The 13,949-nt window shown below is 49.8% G+C and overlaps 1 protein-coding gene across 1 annotated transcript in view; it reads left to right on the top strand.

Moving 5' to 3' along the window:
- Window positions 1-13,949, top strand: part of LOC311307928 (C-myc promoter-binding protein-like) — a 115,032-nt gene that overhangs the window by 95,451 nt on the left and 5,632 nt on the right. Inside the window, 5 exon segments of the mRNA XM_084436824.1 lie at window positions 699-953; window positions 5,476-5,593; window positions 12,307-12,333; window positions 13,559-13,721; window positions 13,877-13,941. Of these exon segments, the coding sequence (XP_084292950.1) occupies window positions 699-953; window positions 5,476-5,593; window positions 12,307-12,333; window positions 13,559-13,721; window positions 13,877-13,941 (628 nt within the window).

The following is a 13,949-nucleotide window of genomic DNA, read 5'->3' on the forward strand; positions in this document are numbered from 1 at the left end:
GCTTTGACAGCAACCCAAATTAGCTAATCCCATAGCTGTACCATTGCTAGCTAGCCATGAGCGAACTGTTGGATACTGCATTTGCTGTGCAACGTAGGCTATTCCATTGTCCAGTTGTCAAATCTATTTGCCAACAAACTGTTTGAGAGCCAGCACACCTCAGTCTCCCCTAATCAGAAACATTTTTCATATATCACCTAACCTCTCCAGCACCTCACCAATATCAATTATTTTCTCTCTTTGGAGAAGAGTACAATCCATTACAACAACAATACTTACAATGTTTTATTGTGGTTTTGTAATATTTTATCATGAATATGATAAATAAATGCTGCATGTAGTTAAAGAAAGTGTTATTCAGTTTTTCATATGCTAAAACTGACTGTAAATCCACTTTAAAGCTGATATTTCAAATAACTGACTGAGGGAAAGTGCCCCCCGGCGCCCATGGGCGGTTTGCCTCTCTTCCTCCTGTCCTCCTCATTTTTTTGAGTCACCAGTCGCCACTGGTATCGAGATATTTTGGGCAGGTATTGTATCGAAGTCATAATTTTGGTATCGTGACCACACTACTATCTAATACTAGACACTTATGTTGAGGATGTCCATAAGCCCAGTTGTATCATTGTTGTGGGAGAAAGGATACCCAGTACTAGCTTTGATTGATTGATTGATACTAACTCCTCCGCCCCCCCCAGGACCCCCTGAGCATGGAGTGGCGTCTTCACAACCCTGAGCCGGTGACCGTGCCGTACCTGAGCCCCCTGGTGCTGTGGAAGGAGCTGGAGAGCCTGCTGGAGAACGAGGGTGACCCCGCCATCACGGCAGCCGACGTGGTGGACCACCACCCCATCATCTACTGGAACCTGGTCTGGTACTTCAGACGGCTGGACCTGCCCAGCAACCTGCCCGGGCTCATCCTCACCTCAGAGCACTGCAACAGGGGCTCCCAGGTACCACGCACGCACACGCACGCACACACACACACACACACACACACACACACACACACACACACACACATACATACACACACTCTTCAAGGGCAGACATGGTCAAGAGGTTCTCCAGCGCAATCATAACTATGTGGATGTTCAAATCACTCCCCCAGTCTCCCTCACCCTCCCCCAGTCTCCCTGACCCTCCCCCAGTCTCCCTGACCCTCCCCCAGTCACCCAGTCTCCCTGACCCTCCCCCAGTCTCCCTGACCCTCCCCCAGTCACCCAGTCTCCCTGACCCTCCCCCAGTCTCCCTGACCCTCCCCCAGTCTGCCTGACCCTCCCCCAGTCTCCCTGACCCTCCCCCAGTCTCCCTGACCCTCCCCCAGTCACCCAGTCTCCCCAAGCCCCCAGGATTCGAAATCTAAAGTGAAGGCCTATTGAACCGCGCCATCTTGGCTAGATTTGTAGTCACTTGGCTATTTCCGGTGACTTTTGTACTGCGCAGTTGAGCTTCTCTGGCCGACGCGCGTCCACGAAAAAGTTCACATTTATCTGAAATGTAGACGCGCGTTCCCGGCTCTCTCGGCTCTCCCCGCTTTGATTTAGCAATGAAAACCGGCTTGCATATTAACCTGTTTTTGTCAAATATATCAATTGGAGAAATTATTTTTTTATCCTGGCATCTTAGTTTTAACAGGTTAAATATAATTGAACATGTTTTGTTTGCTAGTAGATGGTATTCATTCCGTTCGCGATAACGTTATTGCAGCCAGGCTAAATTCCTCCAGGGAGCCAGTGACAGGCGAGTTGAAGAGCTTCACTCCCCGCCAGCAGGAGCTTTGGCCGCCGCTACCGCATCTCGGATAACCCGCTGAGTTCGTGGCTGCTATTTCACACTCGCCCTTGATCAATCCCAATACCGATCCATGGTAACAATGAATCAATCGTTCAGATCAGATCGGCAGTGCTGCATGCATGTTACAACATCATTGTTACCTTTATTAACATAACCATAGCCTACATTTATCTCTCTAACGTTAGGCTATCCATCTTACACCAGTCGGCCATTCGATAGCTGGAAGCGGTGAACGCCAACGTTGACTGAAAACACCCAAACTCAGTGTATCGTTTCATCTTCATGCTACACATCAACTCCTTTACATTGTATGTGAATAAATTCCTGTTATTCTAAAAATATCCCATTTCTGTCCATTCTTGGAAAAGGCTAATAATTGCTACATACACACATACACATACAAAGGCCCGTCTTGGTTTAAAGCCCACTCACCAACGTCAAGGTGCAAGCCTATCGAGTGGGAACACGAGATCAATCACGAACAGGACAAACTCAGACGGGACAACACAGCATACAAATAATCGAGGAATATACACAACATCTAAATATAAGACCTTAGATCCTGTATTCAGCCTATATCAGAAATAAATATCTGTATAATACGCCCCCCACACTCTCTCTCTCTCGCACACACACACAAAGTAATGAACGTAACTATATTTTATTATCTGATTATCTTCCCCATTACTTTAGTTATTTAATTCTGATTAAGCATTTGTTCTATAGTTTGATTAGTTTCCTCAAATATCCTAGTATATAATATGTTCTATTGTAGTTTGTCTTTTGTTTTGAGTGCTTTGAATATTGTGAAAAGCGCTATAAAAATGCATTATTATTATTATAAAAGACACAATGCCGGTATCAATATATAGAATATAACTTTATTGTATGACATACAGAATATTTTAACAAAAAAATATCATATGTAATCAGTAGAAAATGCTAATGTGCAGATGTCACGGTTCATCGGATAAACTACTTTTCTATCGTTGTATTTTAGTTCTAGGTCATAGGACTACAATCCCTTAACGATTTGCAGTCCAGAGATGTGAGGTGGGTTGATGCAGACATCAGAGGGGTTTCCAGGGTGAAATCGTTCCATAACTCTTCTTACAATCTCCATAATGGGCACCTTGATTTTCTATACCATATTGCAATGCATAGCCTACAGATGTTAGACAGTGTTAAGCCTAATATTATATAGGTTGGGTTCCGTTATGTGAACTCCAACTCCACTGCCAACATCTGAATCAGGCGCAGATACAGTAAAGGACATACCCCTGTGGTTTGCTTTTTGCTCTGAATCATTAAAGTTTGGAGTAGGCTGCATAAGCTTACACTTAACAATGCACACACACAAAACGCTCAAAAAGGGCTTAATACATACAACAAACTGATCAGGCTAATCATTTGTTAATGAAAATGACCACAAGACAACCTCCTGTGCATAGCTGAAATGGTAGTGGGATACGGTGATAAACTGGAGTGATCTTTTGACAGCAATTATTAGCCTTTTCCAAGAATGGACAGAAATGGGATATTTTTAGAATAACAGGAATTTATTCACATACAATGTAAAGGAGTTGATGTGTAGCATGAAGATGAAACGATACACTGAGTTTGGGTGTTTTCAGTCAACGTTGGCGTTCACCGCTTCCAGCTATCGAATGGCCGACTGGTGTAAGATGGATAGCCTAACGTTAGAGAGATAAATGTAGGCTATGGTTATGTTAATAAAGGTAACAATGATGTTGTAACATGCATGCAGCACTGCCGATCTGATCTGAACGATTGATTCATTGTTACCATGGATCGGTATTGGGATTGATCAAGGGCGAGTGTGAAATAGCAGCCACGAACTCAGCGGGTTATCCGAGATGCGGTAGCGGCGGCCAAAGCTCCTGCTGGCGGGGAGTGAAGCTCTTCAACTCGCCTGTCACTGGCTCCCTGGAGGAATTTAGCCTGGCTGCAATAACGTTATCGCGAACGGAATGAATACCATCTACTAGCAAACAAAACATGTTCAATTATATTTAACCTGTTAAAACTAAGATGCCAGGATCAAAAAATAATTTCTCCAATTGATATATTTGACAAAAACAGGTTAATATGCAAACCGGTTTTCATTGCTAAATCAAAGCGGGGAGAGCCGAGAGAGCCGGGAACGTGCGTCTACATTTCAGATAAATGTGAACTTTTTCGTGGACGCGCGTCGGCCAGAGAAGCTCAACTGCGCAGTACAAAAGTCACCGGAAGGCCAGAAAAGCACAACTGCGCAAGTACAAAAGTCACCGGAAATAGTCAAATGACTACAAATTTGCCAAGATGGCGCGGTTCAATAGGGCTTCATTGTTGATAGCGGCCAGTGAATGGAGTGGCTGTATCCAGTTCTATTAATACATCCATGAGTCTCCCTGACCCTCCCCCAGTCTCCCTGACCCTCCCCCAGTCACCCAGTCTCCCTGACCCTCCCCCAGTCTCCCTGACCCTCCCCCAGTCTCCCTGACCCTCCCCCAGTCACCAGTCTCCCTGACCCTCCCCCAGTCTCCCTGACCCTCCCCCAGTCACCCAGTCTCCCTGACCCTCCCCCAGTCTCCCTGACCCTCCCCCAGTCACCCAGTCTCCCTGACCCTCCCCCAGTCTCCCTGACCCTCCCCCAGTCTGTCTGACCCTCCCCCAGTCTCCCTGACCCTCCCTGACCCTCCCCCATTCTCCCTGACCCTCCCCCAGTCTCCCTGACCCTCCCCCAGTCTCCCTGACCCTCCCCCAGTCTCCCTGACCCTCCCCCAGTCTCCCTGACCCTCCCCCAGTCACCCAGTCTCCCTGACCCTCCCCCAGTCTGTCTGACCCTCCCCCAGTCTGTCTGACCCTCCCCCAGTCTCCCTGACCCTCCCTGACCCTCCCCCATTCTCCCTGACCCTCCCCCAGTCTCCCTGACCCTCCCCCAGTCTCCCTGACCCTCCCCCAGTCTGTCTGACCCTCCCCCAGTCTCCCTTACCCTCCCTGACCCTCCCCCATTCTCCCTGACCCTCCCCCAGTCTCCCTGACCCTCCCCCAGTCTGTCTGACCCTCCCCCAGTCTGTCTGACCCTCCCCCAGTCTCCCTGACCCTCCCCCAGTCTCCCTGACCCTCCCCCATTCTCCCTGACCCTCCCCCAGTCTCCCTGACCCTCCCCCAGTCACCCAGTCTCCCTGACCCTCCCCCAGTCTCCCTGACCCTCCCCCAGTCACCCAGTCTCCCTGACCCTCCCCCAGTCTCCCTGACCCTCCCCCAGTCTGTCTGACCCTCCCCCAGTCTCCCTGACCCTCCCTGACCCTCCCCCATTCTCCCTGACCCTCCCCCAGTCTCCCTGACCCTCCCCCAGTCTCCCTGACCCTCCCCCAGTCTCCCAGTCTGCTCTCACTGCTCTGCTTAGCTGGAACAGCAGACCGGATAGCTTTGACTTCAATGTGCCCATTCAACAGGCATTGTGCTCAATCATTTGCACTGATGAAAATAACTACTGTATATTGATATTGTGCATCACTCTGATGGGTGATGTGCTCCTGTGAGTGTGTGTGAGTGCAGTAAACAGAATGTAGACAGCGTGTAGGTGTGCTTGACTGTGTGTGTGTGTGTGCGTGTGTGCGTGCGTGTGTGTATTCCGTGAGTCTCACAACTCTTATCTGCCCCCTCCAGGTCCCCCGTCACTGGATGTCTGAGGACAGCAAACACGTCCTGATCCAGATGCTGTGGGACAATCTAAAGCTGCACCAGGACCTAATCCAGCCCTTCTACATCCTCTGGAACACACACCGTGAGTCACCATCCAGCCCTCTGAACACACACCGTGAGTCACCATCCAGCCCTCTGAACACACACCGTGAGTCACCATCCAGCCCTCTGAACACACACCGTGAGTCACCATCCAGCCCTCTGAACACACACCGTGAGTCACCATCCAGCCCTCTGAACACACACCGTGAGTCACCATCCAGCCCTCTGAACACACACCGTGAGTCACCATCCAGCCCTCTGAACACACACCGTGAGTCACCATCCAGCCCTCTGAACACACACCGTGAGTCACCATCCAGCCCTCTGAACACACACCGTGAGTCACCATCCAGCCCTCTGAACACACACCGTGAGTCACCATCCAGCCCTCTGAACACACACTGTCCCCCTACCCCACCCTACCACTCACACACACACACATCAAACACACATACAACGCACACGCACATACACACGCACGCACACACACACACACACAGATTGAGCTGACATTCCCCCTACCCCACCCAACCACTCACACACACACATCAAACACATACAACACGCGCACGCACACACACACACACACACACACACACACACACACACACACACACACACATTGAGCTGACATTCCCCCTACTCCACCCTACCACTTACACACACACATTGTCTCCCGGGACCCCAGTACAAGGGCCTGATACCAGTCATCACTAAGGATTTCACTCACCTTCAGCTCATAGGATATTGTCCCTCACTGAGTTTCTAAAGAATGTGGAATAAACTGGTTTGAGTACTCGCATAGTCCTACTAACGTCTCCCATCCCAAAGCCCTCCCTGCTTCAACCTATAACTACACCCCACTGTGACCTGAAAGTAGGATAATGGCTATAAATCACTTCTGTTAACGACCGCTCTACTCCTTTAAAGACTTCAGTTGGTGTGGTTGCTAGGATATTGATTAACACTAAGTATACTTTTAGTGTAAGGAAGTGTAGTTAAAATGTGTCTAAAGTCAACCCTTAAGAACCGGATGGTATAGCATGCATTAAACCTAACATTTTACAAAACACCAAAAAAAACTTTAAAACACTTCTCCCGATGAGGGGGAAGAGTGATGTGACAGTAGACTGTTGCCTTCTAAAATGCTTGTAAAATGTATTAAAACTTTGATATATGTTTGTTTAATTGGGCAATAAGCAAAAGCAAATGAGAGCAAATTATCAAATAGTAAATCAATAACAAGAATATTCAATAAATCGGAATAATGATAATAAGTAAAAAGTAACATAAGTAAAATATTAGGAGTGTGACTAAAATCGGCCATATTCCGTCACCCTACCCTGTACGGTCCTGGCCTGACGACTCCTACCACACTTCCTGTTGACCCCACCCCAAAGTTCGATGAATCTTGTAAAGTCCTCTTTCTGTAGCAGCAAACTGGAACAGATGAGTGTCTTCTTGAAGTGTTGCAAACAGCGTCGAATTGCAGCAGTGTTTCTACAGGCTGGAACCGGGGGACGTTGATCAATCGTTGTCGATGGTCGGCCATGCATTCGTACGAGCAAATCCCAATAATAACACTTTAGCACCTCCTTTCCAAACATCACAACTTCAGATAAGCGGTAAAAACATCACACCGGTTTCTAACACCCTATCCATATAAGGTTACAGTTTATAAGAAGTCACATGATTACCAGTCTAAAAGATTACTTCATACACATGACTACCCCCCCGCCTTTCTCACCCTCGATGGGACAGTTAGGTGGTTTCCAAGAAAGGGGAAGCTGTCCAAGGGGAAGCTGTGCTGGATTTCATCCCAGTGGACGAGAGGGTCGCCTCCCTGCGCCTTAGGACTGTGGGGGGGGGGACTCTGACTGTGGTTTGTGCTTATGCACCGAACAGCAGTTCAGAGTACTCGGCCTTCCTGCAGACCCTGAGTGGAGTCCTTTTGGGGGCTCCTGCAGGGGACTCCACTGTCCTACTGGGGGACTTCAATGCACACGTAGGCAATGATGGAGAAACTTGGAGGGGCGTGATTGGGAGGCATGGCCACCACGATCTGAACCCGAGTGGTGTTTTGTTGTTGGACTTCTGTGCTAGTCACGGTTTGTCCATAACAAACACCATGTTCGAACACAAGGATGCCCACAAGTACACCTGGCATCAGAACACCTTAGGCCGAAGGTCGATGATCGATTTCGTTATCGTATCATCTGATCTGAGGCCATGTGTTTTGGACACTCGGGTAAAGAGAGGGGCAGAGCTGTCCACTGATCACCATCTGGTGGTAAGCTGGTTTCGATGGCGGGGGAAGCTTCTGGACAGACCTGGGAAACCCAAGTGTGTAGTGAGGGTGAACTGGGAACGTCTGGAGGAAGAGCCTGTCCGGAGAGATTTCAATTGCCACCTCCGGCGGAGCTTCTCAGGCATCCCTGTGGAGGTTGGGGACATTGAGCATGAGTGGTCGGTGTTCAAAGCCTCCATTGCTGAAGCTGCGGCTGGGAGCTGTGGCCTGAGGGCCATAGGTACCTCAAGGGGCGGTAACCCTCGGACACCGTGGTGGACAGCGGTGGTCAGGGAAGCCGTCCGACTGAAGAAGGAGGCCTTCCGGGGTATGTTAGCCCGGGAGACCCCAGAAACAGTTCCAGGGTATCGACTGGCCCGGAGGGCTGCGGCTTCGGCCGTGACCAAGGCAAAGCAGCGGGTGTGGGAGGAGTTTCAGAGAAACCATGGAGAAGGACTTTCGGTCGGCACCAAAGTGTTTCTGGAAGACCATCAGACACCTCAGGAAGGGAAAGCGGGGGACCATCCAAGCTGTATACAGCAAGGAGGGGACACTGCTGACCTCAACTGAGGAGGTTGTTGAGCGTTGGAAGGAGCACTTTGAGGAACTCCTGAACCCGACTAATCCACCCTCTATGATCGAGGCAGAGCCGGAAAATGATGGGGGGTCGTCAATTTCCTTGGAGGAGGTCACTGAGGTAGTCAAACAACTCCACAGTGGCAGAGCCCCAGGGACTGATGAGATCCGTCCAGAAATGCTGAAGGCGCTGGGTGTAGAGGGGCTGTCTTGGTTGACACGCCTCTGTAACATTGCGTGGAAGTCTGGGTCAGTGCCGAAGGAGTGGCAGACTGGGGTGGTGGTCCCAATATTCAAAAAAGGGGACCAGAGGGTGTGTGCGAATTATAGAGGCATCACATTACTCAGCCTCCCAGGGAAAGTTTACTCCAAGGTGCTGGAAAGGAGGGTCCGGCCGATAGTCGAACCTCAGATCGAAGAGGAACAATGCGGATTTCGTCCTGATCGTGGGACTACCGACCAGCTCTTCACTCTCGCAAGGATCTTGGAGGGGGCTTGGGAGTTTGCCCAACCTGTCTACATGTGTTTTGTGGACTTGGAGAAGGCTTACGACCGGGTCCCTCGAGAGGTCTTGTGGAGGGTTATGCGGGAGTATGGGGTGAGGGGGTCCCTACTTAGGGCCATCCAATCCCTGTACACCCAGAGCGAGAGCTGTGTCCGGGTCCCCGGCAGTAAGTCGTCTTCCTCCGGTGGGGGTTGGCCTCCGCCAGGGCTGCGCTTTGTCACCAATCCTGTTTGTGATTTTCATGGACAGGATATCGAGGCGTAGCCGTGCGGAGGTGGGTTTGCAGTTCGGTGAGCTGGGGATCACGTCGCTGCTTTTTGCAGATGATGTGGTCCTGATGGCATCAGCTGCCTGCGACCTCCAGCACTCTCTGGATAGGTTCGCAACTGAGTGTGAAGCGGCTGGGATGAGAATAAGCACTTCTAAATCTGAGGCCATGGTTCTCAGCAGGAAACCGGTGGCCTGTCCGCTCCGAGTAGGAAATGAGTCCTTACCCCAAGTGAAGGAGTTCAAGTATCTGGGGGTCTTGTTCACGAGTGAGGGAACCATGGAGAGGGAGTTTGGCCGGAGAATCGGAGCAGCTGGTGCGGTTCTGCAGTCGCTTTACCGCACTGTTGTGACGAAAAGAGAGCTGAGCCAAAAGGCAAAGCTCTCGATCTACCGGTCTATCTTCGTCCCCACCCTCACCTATGGTCATGAAGGATGGGTCATGATCAAAAGAACGAGATCACGGATACAAGCGGCCGAAATGAGTTTTCTCCGGAGGGTGGCTGGGGTCTCCCTGAGAGATCGGGTGAGAAGTTCAGTCATCCGGGAGAGACTCGGAGTCGAGCCGCTGCTCCTTTGCGTCGAAAGGAGCCAGTTGAGGTGGTTCGGGCATCTAGTGAGGATGCCTCCTGGGCGCCTCCCTAGGGAGGTGTTCCAGGCGTGTCCGGCTGGGAGGAGGCCGCGGGGTAGACCCAGGACTAGGTGGCGGGACTACATCTCCGCACTGGCCTGTGAGCGGCTAAAGATTCCCCAGGCAGAGCTGGTTGATGCTGCTAGGGAAAGGGATGTCTGGGGCCCCCTGCTGGAGCTGCTGCCTCCGCGACCCGACCCCGGATAAGCGGATGAAGATGGATGGATGGATGGGAAGCTGTCCCCTTTCACTGTGAAAACAGGATGTCATGGCAGGCGCAGCCCTATCTTGAGCAATCACAGTCACAAGTTTAAAGGTTATAGAGTTAGAACAAAACACATCTCATAATTTTTGTTAGAACTGTTAATGTTTATCTCTAAGAGCACACTATATCTGACAGCAAATGCATGATTTCCATATCACGTTGTTTGTAACCTTTCAGTAGTTGGGGTCTAGCTCACAGTCTAGCATCTGTGGCCCAAGGAGCTCCTCCAGAGAGGTTATTGCTGACACAGTATCGGAAGCGGCCACAACCTCTCTCTCCGATTGGGAGGGCAACTTGGTAGGTGACTGCACTGTGGTGCCTCCCACCGGCTCTCTGCCCCGGCTTGTGGTGTCACATAGGCCCGAACCTTCGCCCGCTTCTTCTTCTTTTTCTCTTCATCCAGTTGGCTCCTGAGGTCACTCAGAGGCCGCTCCTCTCTGGGTCTGTCCGGATCCCTCAGTTGGTTCGGGGTCCAGGGTCGCCTTTCATAGCTCCCCTTTCCCTCCACCCACTTCTCTCCTTGTGGCGCATATGCAGGTACTTTCTAGCCCTCGCCACTGGGTCAGATGGAACAGAGGGACTAGGTGGTTTCCCCTCAGAGAATGGCTCGCGCTGGTCAGGAGATGGCACCCTTGGTCCGGGAGACTCGGGAGACGGCCGGTCGCAGTCAACTGAGGCGGGGGACGGCTCTCTTGACCCAAGGGATGGCCTACCACGACTGGTCGGAGATGGCCTTCCATGACTAGCCGGTGCAGGAGACTGCCCTCTTGATTCAGGGGTCAGGCTGCGTTGGCTGTCTAATGGATCAGGGATCAAGCTGCGTCGGAATGGCCTACCCCGGGACTCGGGCGGTGACCCCCATCTGCGGTGGCCCCTTGAGCCAGAGCCATCTCTGGGCTCCCGCCATCCCCTCGACCCATAACGCGATCCTCGGCGGCCCCTCGAGCCATCCCTGCCTCTGAAACCATCTCTATCCCCCGAGCCATCTCTGGGGTCCGGACCCACAGCCCTGAACACCTTGATCATTGACATAGCCTCCCAGGACGAGGATTGCAACATCTCATCCCTTCTGACAACATCAAACACAAACACACACACACACACATTGAGCTGACATCCCCTTACCCCACCCTACCACTCACACACACATAAAACACATAGCACACACACACACACACACACACACACACACACATGAGCTGACATCCCCCTACCCCACCCTACCACTCACACACACATAAAACACACAGTACACACACACACACATAAATTGAGCTGACATTCCCCCTACCCCACCCTACCACTCACACACACATAAAAACACACATGCACACACACACACACACATTGAGCTGACATTCCTGTGCCATCAGCATTTAGTACACTATTTATACAACATGAGCATGTGCATTATAATGTATTTCTTTTAAATATTGTTAACACTTGTTTTAAATATAGTTTTAGTATTTGGCTGCCGCCGGGGTGAGAGACGGTAAACTAGGCTTCCCACTCTGTGGGGGAAGGGACAGCTGTTGAGGCACAGATACACTTCCTGTGTTCAGGAAAATATGGCTCATCAGTAATGCAATGGTCAGCGGTTTCAGTGCATATCCAATGCCCAAGTCTCAGCTTGTGTGTGTGTGTGTTGTTGCTCAGCCTAAATCACAATGTCCAAAATGTTGCCTAATGAGCAGTTAAAATCTGCTGAGTGTTCAGTTTTTGTATCAAGAAGCCTAAAGCGTTGACTATGCATATGAAATTTTACCTTTTTGATCTTGATGCATCTAGACAGTGTTTATGTTTATATGTTGGGTTGTGAGCTCTCATTGTTACTCGAAATAAGTCTGGATACTCTTGATAGAGAAAATTTTGGCCCAATTTGAAAACAATCTTGGCAATTAGCGTTAGTTCTGAGGAATTTGAAATATAAACAGCTGTACATGGCGGGTTTATGACGGTGAGGAGCGGTTGAAGTCAGCACGTGATAGACAGATGGTTCATCCAATCACCTGCCAAGTAGTTTTGAAAGTGCCCGCCCTTTTCCAAACAGTTTCCAACAGAGAGTTGGTTATGCGAAGCAAAGCATCTAGCATGTCAGGTTAGGTCAGAGAGGCAACCTGGTCCCAACCCCACAGTGTTGGGTCCTACCTAGAGCCTGGGGTGCGTGTCATGTCTGGGATGTCCGCTAAGCCACTTGCTAACAGCTGTTCTCTGTGTTGCAGGGCTTAATTGTACGCTTTTGTTAGACAGTGAGTCTTCATTTTGGGCTCTGGACTGGACAGATGAGTCTTAGGCTGCATTCCGAATCGCACAATACCAGTACGTACTACAGCTGCCCCTAGAAAGTACCGACTTTGCACACAGTATGCATACAATTGGGACTTACTACCTAGTCATAACATTGCGCCTTGAAATTTGACAACATCCATCGCAATCCATAAAGCAACATTCAACAACATCTGTCGCGACTCGCACATGGGGCATAATTTCAGGATTACAAGATTATGGGTCAGAATAGCCATAAAAGCATGCTGGCTTGCATACTGGAAAATACGACCGGATGAAATAGGACATCCTGGTATTTTTGCCATACTGCATGTGGCATATTATGTATTGGGACATACTACATCCTTTTTTGGTATACTATGCAATTTGTATGCGATTTGGAACGGTATGCGATTTGGAACGCAGCCCTAGTCTTTGTATCCTGTCCTCTATGTTTTGTAGTGGAAAGTGTTCATCATCACCATCCCCCTGCCTTTTTCATCCTTAGTGCATTTCTGTTTGTCAAAATCTCCATCTCCACTTCTCAACTTCACTCAATACGCTGTAGTAGTGTTACAATAACATTACTGACAATCCAACGGCTGCTTTTTTGGTCGAACCATTTTTGGAGTTATGCTGGTGAAAAGAGTGAACCATGATATTTGTTAGTGGTCGTGATCAAATACCATTATTGTGGAACACTTTGTCTACCTGTTGTCGTTAATTGTTGGATCTCAAATACAGCAATGTATTTGAGGAAGGGGTTTGCATCTCTATTTTTATTTTGGGGGGGAACCATGATGTGTGTGTGTGTGTGTGTGCGCGCGCGTGTGCGTGCATGTGCGTGCGTGCGTACTGTATATAAGTGAATGTACACTGTATATGACAAGGTGTGTGCCTGTGTGTGTGCACACTCATTTGTGTTGTGTGCGCGTGTGTCTGCTTGCTTGTATGTGTGAGTTGACGAGTTGGCCACATCTGGTGTGTGTGTGTGTGTGTAGAAGTGAATGTACAGTATACTGTATGACAACGTGTGTGTTTACTTGTTGGTGTGTGCTTGTTTTTATATATGTGTGTGTTGATGTGGTTGATGAGCCACATATTCATGCTCACCCCTGGCTCCTCCGGTCTCTGTGTAGACATGGGGTACCCGTTGTTCATGTTCATATGATGCTGACCTCTGACCCCTGGCTCCTCTGGTCTCTGTAGATGTGGGGTACCCGTTGTCGCGGCCGGTGTGTGAGGAGGAGAGGCCGTTTGGAGAGGAGCTGCTCCAGAGCGTGGTGAGGAGCATCCAGAGGAACGACGTCACACGGCCCATGGGACAACTCCTCCAGCTGCTGGGACAAACTCTGGGGGTCAAAAGGCAAAGGTCAGGGTTCACCCACACCGGTAACGCCTCGGAGGAAACCTTGAGTCATTTAAAGGCTCTGTGGCTTTAATACGCGCAATATATACAGTATAACGGCAAAGTCGATTAGAAGGAACCTGTGTGCTACAGTAACTCTCTTTGTTCTCTTTCCTTAGGAGTTTATACAGAGATATTCTCTTCCTGTCCTTGGTGGCTTTGGGGAAGGATAACATAGATATTGGTGAGTTA

This window comes from Borostomias antarcticus (genome assembly GCF_949987555.1).
Source record: "Borostomias antarcticus genome assembly, chromosome: 4".
NCBI classification, from domain to species: domain Eukaryota; kingdom Metazoa; phylum Chordata; class Actinopteri; order Stomiiformes; family Stomiidae; genus Borostomias; species Borostomias antarcticus.